This window comes from Microcebus murinus, chromosome X (genome assembly GCF_040939455.1).
Source record: "Microcebus murinus isolate Inina chromosome X, M.murinus_Inina_mat1.0, whole genome shotgun sequence".
Taxonomy (NCBI): Eukaryota; Metazoa; Chordata; class Mammalia; order Primates; family Cheirogaleidae; genus Microcebus; species Microcebus murinus.
In genome coordinates, this window is record NC_134136.1 from 123447702 (window position 1) to 123460468 (window position 12767).

The 12767-nt window shown below is 43.1% G+C and overlaps 1 protein-coding gene across 1 annotated transcript in view; it reads right to left on the reverse strand.

The window, feature by feature from the left end:
• The window catches only part of DGKK (diacylglycerol kinase kappa), a 121715-nt gene that overhangs the window by 72140 nt on the left and 36808 nt on the right, over positions 1-12767 (reverse strand). The window contains exon 3 of the mRNA XM_075999186.1: positions 91-226. Coding sequence (XP_075855301.1) covers positions 91-226 — 136 coding nt within the window. The remainder of the gene's footprint in view (positions 1-90; positions 227-12767) is intronic.

A 12767-nucleotide genomic window follows, 5' to 3' on the forward strand; every position in this document is an offset into this window, starting at 1 on the left:
TAGTGTGAGTCAATGATACTAAAGCAAAATGAGTTCCTTCACCCCTATCTTTACTCATGAGCTACACTTCTAAAAGAATCAGAAATGTACCTTCACAGATGATAGAATCTCTAGATAAGGCAGGAATGCTCTCTCGACAAACATTGCAGTGCTGTGTCCGGTGGCTGTAGCTGTAGTACCAATAGTGCATTCCAACAAGGAAAGGGTTGTTTTCTGCTGCAGGTATCTAAAATAAATCATAAAAGAGACAAGGGAGGGTTAATCACAGAGACAGATTAGGGAAGGCCAGAAAATCTGCTGCTAAGGCTAAAATGGCCTGCTATATAGGTGTCAGAGTGTGTGAAGGGGAAGACTGAAAGTTGGAGCCAATACCTGGGATTTTTGTTTTTGCTTTTTTCCTTATTTTGCCAGTGGTTTTAGAAAGGAAAAAGAATATAGGGGCAGATCCTGGAAAAGAACCTGAAGACAGAACAACAGTCTTTATACTGCTTGGCCAACCACTCTATTTGTTTAATCCAAGCAAAATTTGTTCTGTTAACCTTGGCCTTGGTTCTCTTTAAGTAATAAGCAAAAGGAGGTGGTGAGTTGGACATTCAGTGATATCAAAATGCTGTGGCCAGGGAAGGAATGGGGGAGGCAGGGTTCTGACTCTGGGATAAGGAATCTAGTCAGACTTTACTTCCTGGAAATGTGCACTTCCCTTCCTGGCTGCCAGCTGAGAAGAGCATTGCTTTATCTGGACAATAGTTTTATCTCATGGGCTTCTTGCTCAAGTATTTTTTTCTTAATACCACACTCTGACTCCCTATAGCAGTTTTCTGGTTAATAAATTTATTCGATAATTCATTAAACAAGTATTTACTGAGTAACTACTATGTGCTTGGCATTTTTCAAGGCATTTGAGATATAGTGATGAACAAGACAAAGTCTTTGACCTTATGGATTAGCATTCTGCTTGGTGTTCTCTTTCATGGTATTGAACTTGACCTTTTTTGTTAGCATGCATGTGAATGCTGCATTTGCATATCACAGCCTAACTTTCATCACTATATGGAAGGCACAAGGTATACCAGCAACAGTTTGGGGATTGAAAGGAGAAACCCAAATTTGTTCTAGGTGTGCTTTCCACAGGTCCCTTCCACATTTTCTCTAATTCCTGTAAATGTCTGATTTTATCCTTTTCTGCCTTCTTCTGGAGTTTAGACATAGGTATAAACACAGCTTTTTATTCTTGACATTATAATGGGTTGGCTGTGTAAAGGCATGACAAGACTTTAAAGAACACTATATTTTCTCCCTGACATCAGCTGATAGTGGTCCATTAGAGAGCTATTGAGGGCTTTAGCACATTAAGTGTTCAACCTTGATCAGTTTATAGGAATTATCTATCTAAGACACAGCTTGCACACAGCACTATCTGATCCCTTCTTCCCCTTTCTGATATGCTGGCTATGTGCTAAGCTACTGGTGACTTTACCTGGAAGCTTCTAAAAGGAAAAGCTACTTTGATGAGCTAAAAGCTCATGTGTTCTGGGATTGCTTTGTAATTGCAATGTTTATTGTACATTGAGATGCTGGAAAGCTCTAGGAAGATCAGAATAGAAGATGGAGAATTCTGAGGTAGTGACATATCCCTGGCTTTGGCACTCTGAGCTCCCAGCACCTTTCTACTCTCCAAGCCAGTAGATTCTAATTCTACAAGCTTCTTTCTTTCTTTCTTTCTTTCTTTCTTTCTTTCTTTCTTTCTTTCTTTCTTTCTTTCTTTCTTTCTTTCTTTCTTTCTTTCTTTCTTTCTCTCAGTCTCCTTATCTCCTCCAATAATTACTAAGAGCCTACTATATGCCACATACCATGTTAGACACTGAAGCTACAAAGATACATAAGCCACAGTTGTTTCCTTCAAGAAGCTCATAGTCTACTGGAGGAGACAAATTATGAAACTGATCATTCCAGTACAGAATGACAAGTGAGCTCTTCGAGCATGTGCAGGGTTCTATATGACTAAGTGGAAGAAATGCAGAATTCTGGTAGGTAAAATATTAAATTTCATGGCCCAATTGCCTATAGAACATAAAGGAATATATAAAATGGACATTACTTAGGTTCAGCAGTTGAGAAGATAGAATTTATATTTGTTGTGTGCATCCTATTCTATAAGAGAACCTTGATGCATCCAACCCTGGATGTGTGGTGGGTTGAATTGTGACCCCTACCTAATATATTGAAATCTTAACCCCTGGTACACATGAATGTGATCTTATTTGGAAATAGGGTCTTTACAGATGTAATCAAGTTAAAATTAGGTCATATTGGATTAGAGTGGGTTCTAATCCAGTCACAGGCATCCTTATAAGAAGAGGGAAATTTGTACACACACACAAAGAGGAGAACACCTTGTGAAGAAACAGAGAAAATGGACATAGGGGAGGATATCGTGTAACAATGGGGGGAGAGATTGGATTGATACATCTGCAAGCCAAGGAATGCCAAGATTTGCCTGAAATCACCAGAAGCTAGGAAGAGACAAAGAGAGATCCTCCCCTAGAGTCTTCAGAGAGAGAGCATGGCCCTGAAGACATTTTTATTTGGGACTTCTAGACTCCAGAATTGTGAGAGAATAAGTTGCTATTGTTTTAATCTACCCAGCTTGTGGTTATTTATTATGCCAGTACTACGAAACTAATACAGATTTTGGTACTAGGAAGTGATGTGTTTCTGTAACAGATACCTAAAAATATTGAAGTGGCTTTGGAATTGTGCAATGGGTAAAGGCTAGAAAAATTTTGAGGCACAAGATAGAAAAAACCTAGATTTGCCTTAAGTTGAATGTTGCTAAAAATATGAACTTTAAAGGTACTTCTGGTGAGGTCTCAGGTAGAAATGAGGAACATGTTATTGGAAGTTGGAGAAAGGTGATAGTTTTTATAAAGCGACAGAGGTGTTGGCTGAATTTTTTCTACTATTGGATGGAAAGTAGAACATGTAAGCAATAAACTTGAATAATTAGTTGAGGAGATTTCCAAAGAAAGTATAGAAGGTGTGGCTTGGTTTCTCTTTGATGTTTATAGTAAAATGTGAAAGAAAAGAGATACATAGAGGAAGGAACTTCTATTAGTCTTCTCAGGCTGCCATAACAAAATATCATAGACTGGATGGCTTAACTAATAGAAATCTATTTTCTCACAGTTAAGAGCTAGGACAGCCAACATCAAGGTGTCAACCAATTCAGTTCCTGGCGAGGGCTCCCTTTCTGGCTTGTAGATGGATACTTTCTCAACGTATGCTCACATGGCCTTTCCTAGGTGTGTGCATCTTTTCCTCTTCTTATAAGGCCACTAATCTTATTGGAATAGGTCCCCACCCTTACAACCTCATTTAACTTCAATTACTTCTTAAAAGTCCTGTCTTCAAATACAGTGACATTGGGAATTAGGACTTCAACATATGGATTTGAATGGAGGGCACACAATTCAGTACATAGCAGAACTATTAAGCAAAAAGTGACCAGAACTTGAAGATTTGGACAATTCTTAGCCTATCCATATTCCAAAACCAAGAAAGTGTGCTCTGGAGAGAATACCAAGGGTGTGGCTGGACAAACTTTTGCTGGAGAGATTAGGTGTGGGACAAATGGATCCAATTAACTATTTCAGTAGAACACTATCAGCTTGGATGGAAGGGTATAGACATAAGACAAAACGAAGGAAGGTTCTCAGACTTGTGAAATTCTACAGACATGAAATAGACTGATAAATACACTCAGCTGTGAACATGTATTATTCTTTGAAAATGGAAGAATGACTTCCAAGGGTGGCTCAGAGGCCAGCAAGGCTGCTGAGAGAGGCTCAGAGGCCAGAAGTGCTACTGTTGCCTCCACAGACCCAAAGAGTGCCAGCAGAGTCACTGCCTCCTTGATTCCAGAGGGTGGCATTGCTTCCTTGGTTTTAGAAGGTGGGGCTACCTCTTTGGTTATTGAGGAGAGTTGCCATTCTAGTGGGCTGAGAGTGTAGGGCCAGAGAACAGAACCTTAAGACACAGAGAATTATTCTCAGGCCTGGAAAACCTAATGGAATTTGCCCTGCTGGGTTGCCAACTTTCTTTAGACAAGTAATCTTTTTATTCTTTACATTTTCTCCCTTTCAGAATGTCAATGGCTATCCTATGCCTGTCCCTACATTGTATATTGGACAGAGATAACTTCCTAGATTCATAGGTCCACAGATGGAGAGGAATTTTGCCCCAGAATGGATCATACACACAGTTTAACTCATATCTAATTTAAATTATTTAGAAAATGATATTTTGACCTTAAGAGTTAATGCTAGAATGGGCTAAGGCTATGGGGAATGTTGAGATGGGGATGAATGTATTTTGTATGTGAAAAGGACATAAATTTGAGGGGACTAGAATTGGAATTTCTAGAGGAATGTTGTGGGGTTGAATTGTGTCACCCCAAAAAATAGGTTGAAATCCTAACGTGTAGTATCTGTGAATGTGACCTTATTTGGAATTGAGGTCTTTGAAGATATAATCAATTTAAGATGAGGTCATACTGGATTAGGATGGACATCAATCTAATGACTGGTATTCTTATAAAAACAGGGAAATTTGAACAAAGATACACACAGAGAGAAGAACACTATGTGAAGATACAGAGTGCAAAGACACAGGGGAGAAGACTGTGCATGAATAGAGGCAGAGATTGTGTCTGTAAGCTAAGGAACACCAAGGATTATCAACAACCCAACCAGGTGCTGTGGCTGACACCTGTAATCCTAGCACTCTGGGAAGCTGAGGCAGGAGGATCATCTGAGCTCAGGAGTTCGACACCAGCCTGAGCAAGAGCAAGACCACATCTCTACTAAAACTAGAAAGAAATTAGCTAGACAACTAAAAATATCTAGAAAAAATTAGCCAGGCATGGTGGCCCATGCCTGTAGTCCCAGTTACTCGGGAGGCTGAGGCAAGGACTGCTTGAGCCCAGGAGTTTGAGGTTGCTATGAGCTAGGCTTATGTCATGGCACTCTAGCCTGGGCAACAGAGTGAGACTCTGTCTCAAAAAAAAAAAAAAAAAAAAAAACAATTACCAACAACCAATAGAAGCTAGGAGGAGGAAAGAAGGATCTTCCCTTAAAGACTTCAGAGAGATCATGGCCTTGCTGACACCTTGATTTCAGACTTCTAGCCTCCAGGACTATGAGAGAATAAATTAATGTTGTTTTAAGTCATAAAGTTTGTGGTGATTTTTTTTTTCAGCATGTTATGGGGGTACAGATTTTAAGGTTTCCATAAATGCCCTTTCCCCCCTCCCCCCACAAGTCTGAGTATCCAGCATGACCATCCCTCAGATGGTGCATATGTCACTCATTATGTATGTATATACCCGTCCCCCTCTCCCCTGCCCCCTCCCCAATACCCTGTTACTGTAGTACCTATGTGTCCACTTAGGTGCTACTCAGCTAATACCAGTTTGCTGGTGAGTATATGTGGTGCTTGTTTTTCCATTCTTGGGATACTTCACTTAGTAGTATGGGTTCCAGCTCTAACCAGGAAAATATAAGATGTGCTATATCACCGTTGTTTCTTAGAGCAGAATAGTACTCCATAGTACACATATACCACATTTTAATAATCCATTCTTGGATTGATGGGCACTTGGGCTGTTTCCACAGCCTTGCAATTATGAATTGTGCTGCTATAAGCATTCGAGTGCAGGTGTCTTTTTTGTAGAGTGTCATTGGATCTTTTGAGTAGATGCCCAGCAATGGGATTGCTGGATCAAATGGTAGATTCACTTGTATCGCTTTAAGGTATCTCATATTGCTTTCCACAGAGGTTGGACTATTTGCAGTCCCACCAGCAGTGTAGGAGTGTTCCTCTCTCTCCACATCCATGCCAGCATTTGTTATTTGGAGACTTTATGATAAAGGCCATTCTCACTGGAGTTAAGTGATATCTCATTGTAGTTTTGATTTGCATTTCCCTGATGATTAGAGATGATGAGCAGTTTTTCATATGTTTGTTGGCCATTCTTCTGTCTTCTTTAGAAAAGTTTCTGTTCAAGTCCTTTGCCCACTTTTTAATGGGGTTATTTGATTTTTTCTTCCTGATTTTCGTGAGTTCTAAGTATATTCTAGTTATCAGCTCTTTATCGGATACGTAGGATGCAAAAATTTTCTCCCATTCTGTAGGTTGTCTGTTTACTTTCATGACTGTTTCTTTGGCTGTGCAGAAGCTTTGTAGTTTCATCATGTCCCATTTGTTTATTTTTGTTGCTGCTTTGATTGCCTTTGGGGACTTCTTCATAAACTCTTTGCCTAGGCTGATGTCTAGGAGAGTGTTTCCAACATTTTCCTATAGAATTCTAATGGTTTCATACCTTAGGTTTAAGTCTGTTATCCAGCGTGAGTTGATTTTTGTGAGAGGTGAAAGGTGTGGGTCCTGTTTTAGCCTTCTACAAGTGTCTATCCAGTTTTCCCAGCACCATTTATTGAAAAGGGATTCTTTTCCCCAGTGTATGTTTTTGTCTGCTTTGTCAAATATTAGATGGCTATATGAGGATGGTTTTATATCAGGATTCTCACATCTGTTCCACTGGTCAAAAATCCTATTTTTGTGCCAATACCAGATTGTTTTAATTACAACAGCTTTGTAGTATAGTTTGATATCTGGCATATTAATACCTCCCATTTTGTTTTTGTTGCCTAGAATTGCTCTTGATATTCGGGGTCTTTTTTGGTAACATACAAAGCGCAAAATTATTTTTTCTATATCTGTGAAGAATGCTGATGGGATTTTAATAGGTATTGCGTTGAATCTGTAGATCAGTTTGGGTAGTATAGACATTTTGATGATGTTGAGTCTGCTGATCCACGAGCATGGAATGGATTTCCATCTGTTTACATTCTCTGCTATTTCCTTCCTCAGTGTTTCATAGTTCTCCCTGAAGAGGTCTTTTACCTCCTTGGTTAAGTATATTCCTAGGTACTTTAATTTCTTTGTTGCTATTGTGAAGGGAATTGAGTCTTTGATTGGGTTCTCAGTTAGATTGTTGTTGGCCTGTACGAATGCCTCTGATTTCTGTGTATTAATTTTGTATCCTGAGACTTTACTAAATTCATTTATCAGTTCCAGGAGCTTCTTGGTTGAATCTTTGGGGTTTTCTAGATATAATATCATATCATCAGCAAACAGTGAAAGTTTGATCTCTTCTGCCTCTATTTGGATACCTTTAATTCCACTTTCCTGTCTGATTGCTGTAGCCTGGACTTCCAGCACTATGTGGAATAGAAGTGGAGATAGTGGGCAGCCTTGTCTGGTTCCAGTTCTAAGTGGGAAAGATTTCAATCTTTCCCCATTCAGTATGATGTTGGCTATGGGTCTGTCATATATGGCTTGTATCATTTTTAGGTATGTCCCTTCTATGCCTATTTTCTTAAGTGTTCGTATCATGAAAGGGTGTTGAATTTTGTCAAAAGCTTTTTCTGCATCTATTGAAAGAATCATGTGGTCTTTGTTTTTGCTTCTGTTTATGTGGTGAATTGCATTTATAGATTTACGTATGTTGAACCATCCCTGCATCCCTGGGATGAAGCCCACTTGGTCGTGGTGGATTATTTTTTTGATAAGGGTCTGGATTCGGTTAGCTAAGATTTTGTTGAAAATTTTTGGATCTATATTCATTAGGTCAGTGAGTGTTCTTATGATCCACATTCGAAATTCCTCTTCTGTCATTTTAGTTGGCAGGTTTTGGTTGTTGTCTGTTCCATAAGGGGCTGGTGCTCCTCTTTGGGGGTGTGTTTTCCATTTGTTTCTTCATATTTCTGGAGTTCCTTCGCTGATTTCTTCCCATTTTGCTCAGTTGTTGTTTCTTTTCTTTAGGTTTTCGTTTGGGAATTCACACATCTTGTTTAGTTTCTGAGGCAGTAGGTGGAGTTGCCCTCTGGTGGCAGCCATCGCTGGGGTGGTGTCTGCAGGTCTCTCTACCCGCTGGGGAGCCAGCAGTCTGAGATGTAGTGGAGGGGAAACAGCCAGTTACCCTCCCCTTCCTGCTGGTCTCCGGGCTGCCCTGGTGCCCTCCATCTTCTGTCTCCTTAATTACACAGGTGGAGATAGATGGCGGGAACGGGAGCAGTTCCTATCTCAGCTCCATCCCCAAGGCAGGGCTAGAAACTTTGGAACTGAAGGCCCAGTCCTAAGTCACCAGCGTGTGTGGGTCGTAACGTCTTTCTTACTTGTATTCACCAAAGGCTGCTACCTACTAGGCTTGGCCCTGCCCAGGCAAACTCCAGGGTCAGGACACCGAACGCAGAAGACCTGTGCAGATAGAGACTGGCCTGAAGCCGGCAGGCCCGTAGCCAATCCCTCGGAATCCTGTCTTCTGTCCCTTTAGTTGAACAGGTGGGGATAAGCCGTAGGAATGGGAACAGTTCCTATCTCAGCTCTGCTCCCATGGCGGGGACAGAGACTTTGGAGCCAAAGGCTCAGCCACAAGACACTTGAGTGTGGTGGATGTAAATTCTGTCTGCCTTATAGCCACTAAGGCAGTCTCTCTCCCACAGGCTCAGCTCTGCCCAGGCAGGCTCCGCACTCTGGACACAGAGCGGGGGAGACCTGTGCAGGGAGAGACTGACCTGAGGCAGCCAGGCAGTCAATGGAACCCTCCTATCCCTGCCTTTTGTCTCTTTAATTACTCAGGTGGAGATAAGCGGCAGGAATGAGAACAGTTCCTATCACAGCTCTGCCCCCAAGGCGGGGGCAGAGACTTTGGAGCTGAAGGCTCAGCCACAAGACAAGGGACAGTGGTAGACTAGTCTCTCTGCCTTATAGCCGCTAAGGGCAGCCTCCTTCGATGGTAGGCCTTGTCCAGGCGGGCTCTACACTCTGGAAACAGAGCGCGGGAGACCTGTGCAGTGAGAGATTGTCCTGAAGCCAGACCCACCAGGCCCCTTGTTCTGTCTCTTTAATTCCACAGGTGGATATAAGTGGCAGGAATGGGAGCAGTTTCTATCTTGGTTCCACCCCCAAGGCGGGGATACAAACTTTGGAGCCAAAGGCCTAGTCCCTAATCCCCGGATGTGGGGGTCGTAAAATATCTCTGCCTTATAATCACTAATGGCTGCGTCCTGCAAGGCCCAGCTCTGCCCAGGCGGGCTCCATACTCTAGGCACAGCGTGCGGGAGACCTGTGCAGGGAGAGACTGACCAAAAGCAGGCAGGCAGTCAATGGGACCCACCAATCCCTGCCTTTTGTCTCTTTAATTACACAGGTGGAGATAAGCGGCAGGAATGAGAACAGTTTCTATCTCAGCTCCGCCCCCAAGGCTGGGACAGAGACTTTGGAGCCCAGGGGGGGCCTCTGGGGCACAGGAGAGTGTGGAAGGCAATGATTCTCTGCCTTAAATCCGCCAAGGGCAATCTCCCCTGTAGCTCTGCCCCGTCCAGGAAGGGTCCCCTCTCTGAGCACAGAGTCATTGCCACTTGTGCAGCAAGTGACGGTTCAATATCAAATTAGTGGAGTAATAGCACGTACCAGCGCTTTCTCTGCACCTCCTCTCCAAACCCCGAGCCCAAGTCAGTGCTGGAATGCCGAGTCAGCAACGGAATGGGGGGGGCGGGAGCGGTGCTGGAAGGGCAGAGGGATGGGGTTCCTAATGGATTGAGGAGTTTAACTTTGCGCACTCTGACCTCTCAGTGCTATCCCAAACCTCCTCTATATCCAAAGTCAAAGCCTCCTCCTGTGTAAACTCCCCTTAACCTTGACCTGGGAGTGTTCTGCAGGGAGATGCCCGAGCGGGCTCTGGTTCCTGCTGCGCGGAGAGCGGTTGCTGCGTGCAGACCCGCCCCCATCTTAAACTGCGGCAGCTGTGTGCTCTGGGAACTCAGCGCGTTCCCTGCTCTCCTCTCCTCTCCACAGGGCTTAATCCCGCGCTGTCACTTCTCACCAACTTCAGGCACCTCCCGGCCTATGTGGAAGTGGTGCTTGGTGTAGGAGGGGGGATTTCTCAGCACCGGGTAGGGCTGGCGCCCCTGCCCGCCGGCAGTGGCTTAAACCGCGCCTCGCTCCCTCCCTGATGTGTGCCTCCGAATCCCCGAGTTTTGAGGAAGAATGATCAGTTCACCTTTGCTTTAGGCTGTAAATGGTCTTATCCCTCGGTTTCCTGTTGGATGTCTGCAGGCTTGCAAAGCTGGTCTCGTGGAAGTGCAGATCGCTGGAGTGTGGCTATCCGCTTTCTTCACTTTTTGCTCTGGGAGCAGAGAGCCAGGAGGGCACCCCTACTTCGCCATTTTTTCCTCCCTTGGTCCTCTGTGGTTATTTGTTATAGCAACTCTAGGAAACTACTATGGTATGCCATTACAGGCCTTTTTACTTGTTGACACAGATTAAAAATTCATTTTGTTTTTTTCTTTTTTAAAAAATTATCCATTCCTGTCATTTCCTGAAAATAAAATCCACTTTAAAGACAGATTAAAAACTGTGGCATGTACACAAACCACTGATCTCTAAATGCTAAGGAAGACAGGTTAGCTTAAAGCTTTCAGTGTGTGGTTGTTGGGTTTTTGTGTTTGATTTTTATCCTCTCTACAATACTTAAGTGAATATATTCATGTAGAATCCATTGCTCCAATAAGATTCGTCACATGCAATGTGTATTTGAATGTATATCACCCCCTGATATCATATGTTGAAATCCTAACCTTCAATATGATGGTATTAGGAGGTGGGGTCTTTAGGAAGTGATTAGGTCATAAGGGTGGAGTTCCTCATGAATAGGATTAGTGCCTTTACAAAAGAGACCCCAGAGACCTTTATCACTTCCTTTCCCACCATATGAGAATATGAGAAGATAGCTGTCTATGAACCAGAAAATGATTCCTAACCAGACATTGAGTCTGCCAGTGCCTTGATCTTGGACTCCTCAGCCTCTCAAAGTTTGAGAAATAAATATTTACTGTTTAAGCCACCCAGTCTGTGTTATTTTGTTATAGCAACCCAAAATGACTAAGACAGGAATTGATACTGAGAAGTGGGGTACTGCTGTAACAAATACATAAAAATGTGGAAACAACTTTCGAACTGGGTAATGAGTGAGTAGAGGCTGGAAGAGTGGTGAGGTACATGCTTTAAAAAGGCCTAGATTGCCATGAATGGAATTTTAAAGATGATTTTGGTGAGAGAGCTGAGAGAGCTCCGAGAGAGAGCTCTGAGCATCTGAGAGAGCTCAGAAAGAAAAAGGAAGAACTGTAAAGAAAGCTTCCATCTTAGAGAATACATATGTAATCATGAACAGAATGTTGGTAGAAATAGTGACAGCAAAGGCCATCCTGATGAAGTCTCAGATGAAAATGAGGAACATATTATTGGACAATAGAGAAAAAGTGATCTTTGTTATAAAATGGCAAACAACTTGGCTGAATTGTGTTTGTCTTCTAGTATCTTGTGGAAGGTAGAACTTGTGAGTGATGACATTGGAAATTTAGCTCTGGATATTTGGTTCCTCCTGAATGCTTATAATAAAGTGTGAGAAAAGGAGTGATATCAGCAAGATGGCAAAATAGGAGTTGTCCAGTTTCACTCCCCCCAACCGATAGAAATCCAACTTACAACTATCTACAGGCAAGGATACCATCATGAATATCTCAGAACACAAGAGTGAGACTGAGACAACCCCTTGGACAACAGAACCAAGAAAATCTGTGATCAAATGGTAAGAGGAATGGTTTGTTTTGACCATGCTCCCCTCCCCTAAGCTAGCACAGTGCCACATAGAGAATTTCTCTGGACTTATGATTTCTACAGCAGGAAAAGATAGTTTACAAGGACATTCATCTTCCTCACTATTCTGGGACCCTTTGCAGGAGGTTCACCCCTGTCTTGCAGGTACCAGCAGGAGTAGACCACCTGGGATCAGTTAGAAATGAAGAATGGGGGTAGCGCTCACAGTGGCCAGTAGACAGATCTTGGTGGCTGTTCTGCATTCCTGCCAATGGAGGTGCCATTCCAGAGAAACTAGCCAGTACATGGTACATGGGTCTTCCAGGATGATTCCCTTGCCAACATGTCTACACAGTCTGGGTGCTTTAATTAAGTCTTTCCCAGGCTGAGAGACAACTGTTATGTCAGCAATTACCCACGGAGGGAACACCTACTCCCACCCAATCCTAGCAGCAGAGAGGTGATCCAATAATTTCCAATGATCAAATTAAGTCATTTTCAGACTAGGAAGCAACTTCAGGTCAGTGATTGCCCACAGAGGGAGCATCTGATCCCACCCAACCTCAGCTGCAGAGCAGTGACTACACTAATCCTTAGTGTTTTGCTTGAGCCTACCCTAGGATGAGAGGAAAGCCCAAGTCCACATATATCTGTGGAGCACAGCCTCTGGCCCTGCCCACCCCATGTGGGCCATCAGCAACCCCAGAGACTTCACCCAGCCTTGGAGGCCATCACACAGCCTTGCACAACTACAGATTTCAACAACAGTACCACCCAGCTAAGGAAGACAACCTGCAACCTGCACTATTAGAGATGGTTGCAGAGCTCAGCCAGCAGTCCCATCTGATGACAGAGTGCAGCCACTGGTCTCACTGGGCCATGGAGAACAGCCAGCAATAGCACTCAACCTCAGAGCATAGAAAGTGACACAGTTCAACTAGAGAACCTGACACCAAGGTCAGTCTGTCAGATGTTGCTATCAGCTGACCCATCCAGAATCCCAGGCTAGACTAAATAGTACAAGTCTGTCACCACCAAGAAACACTTGCAAA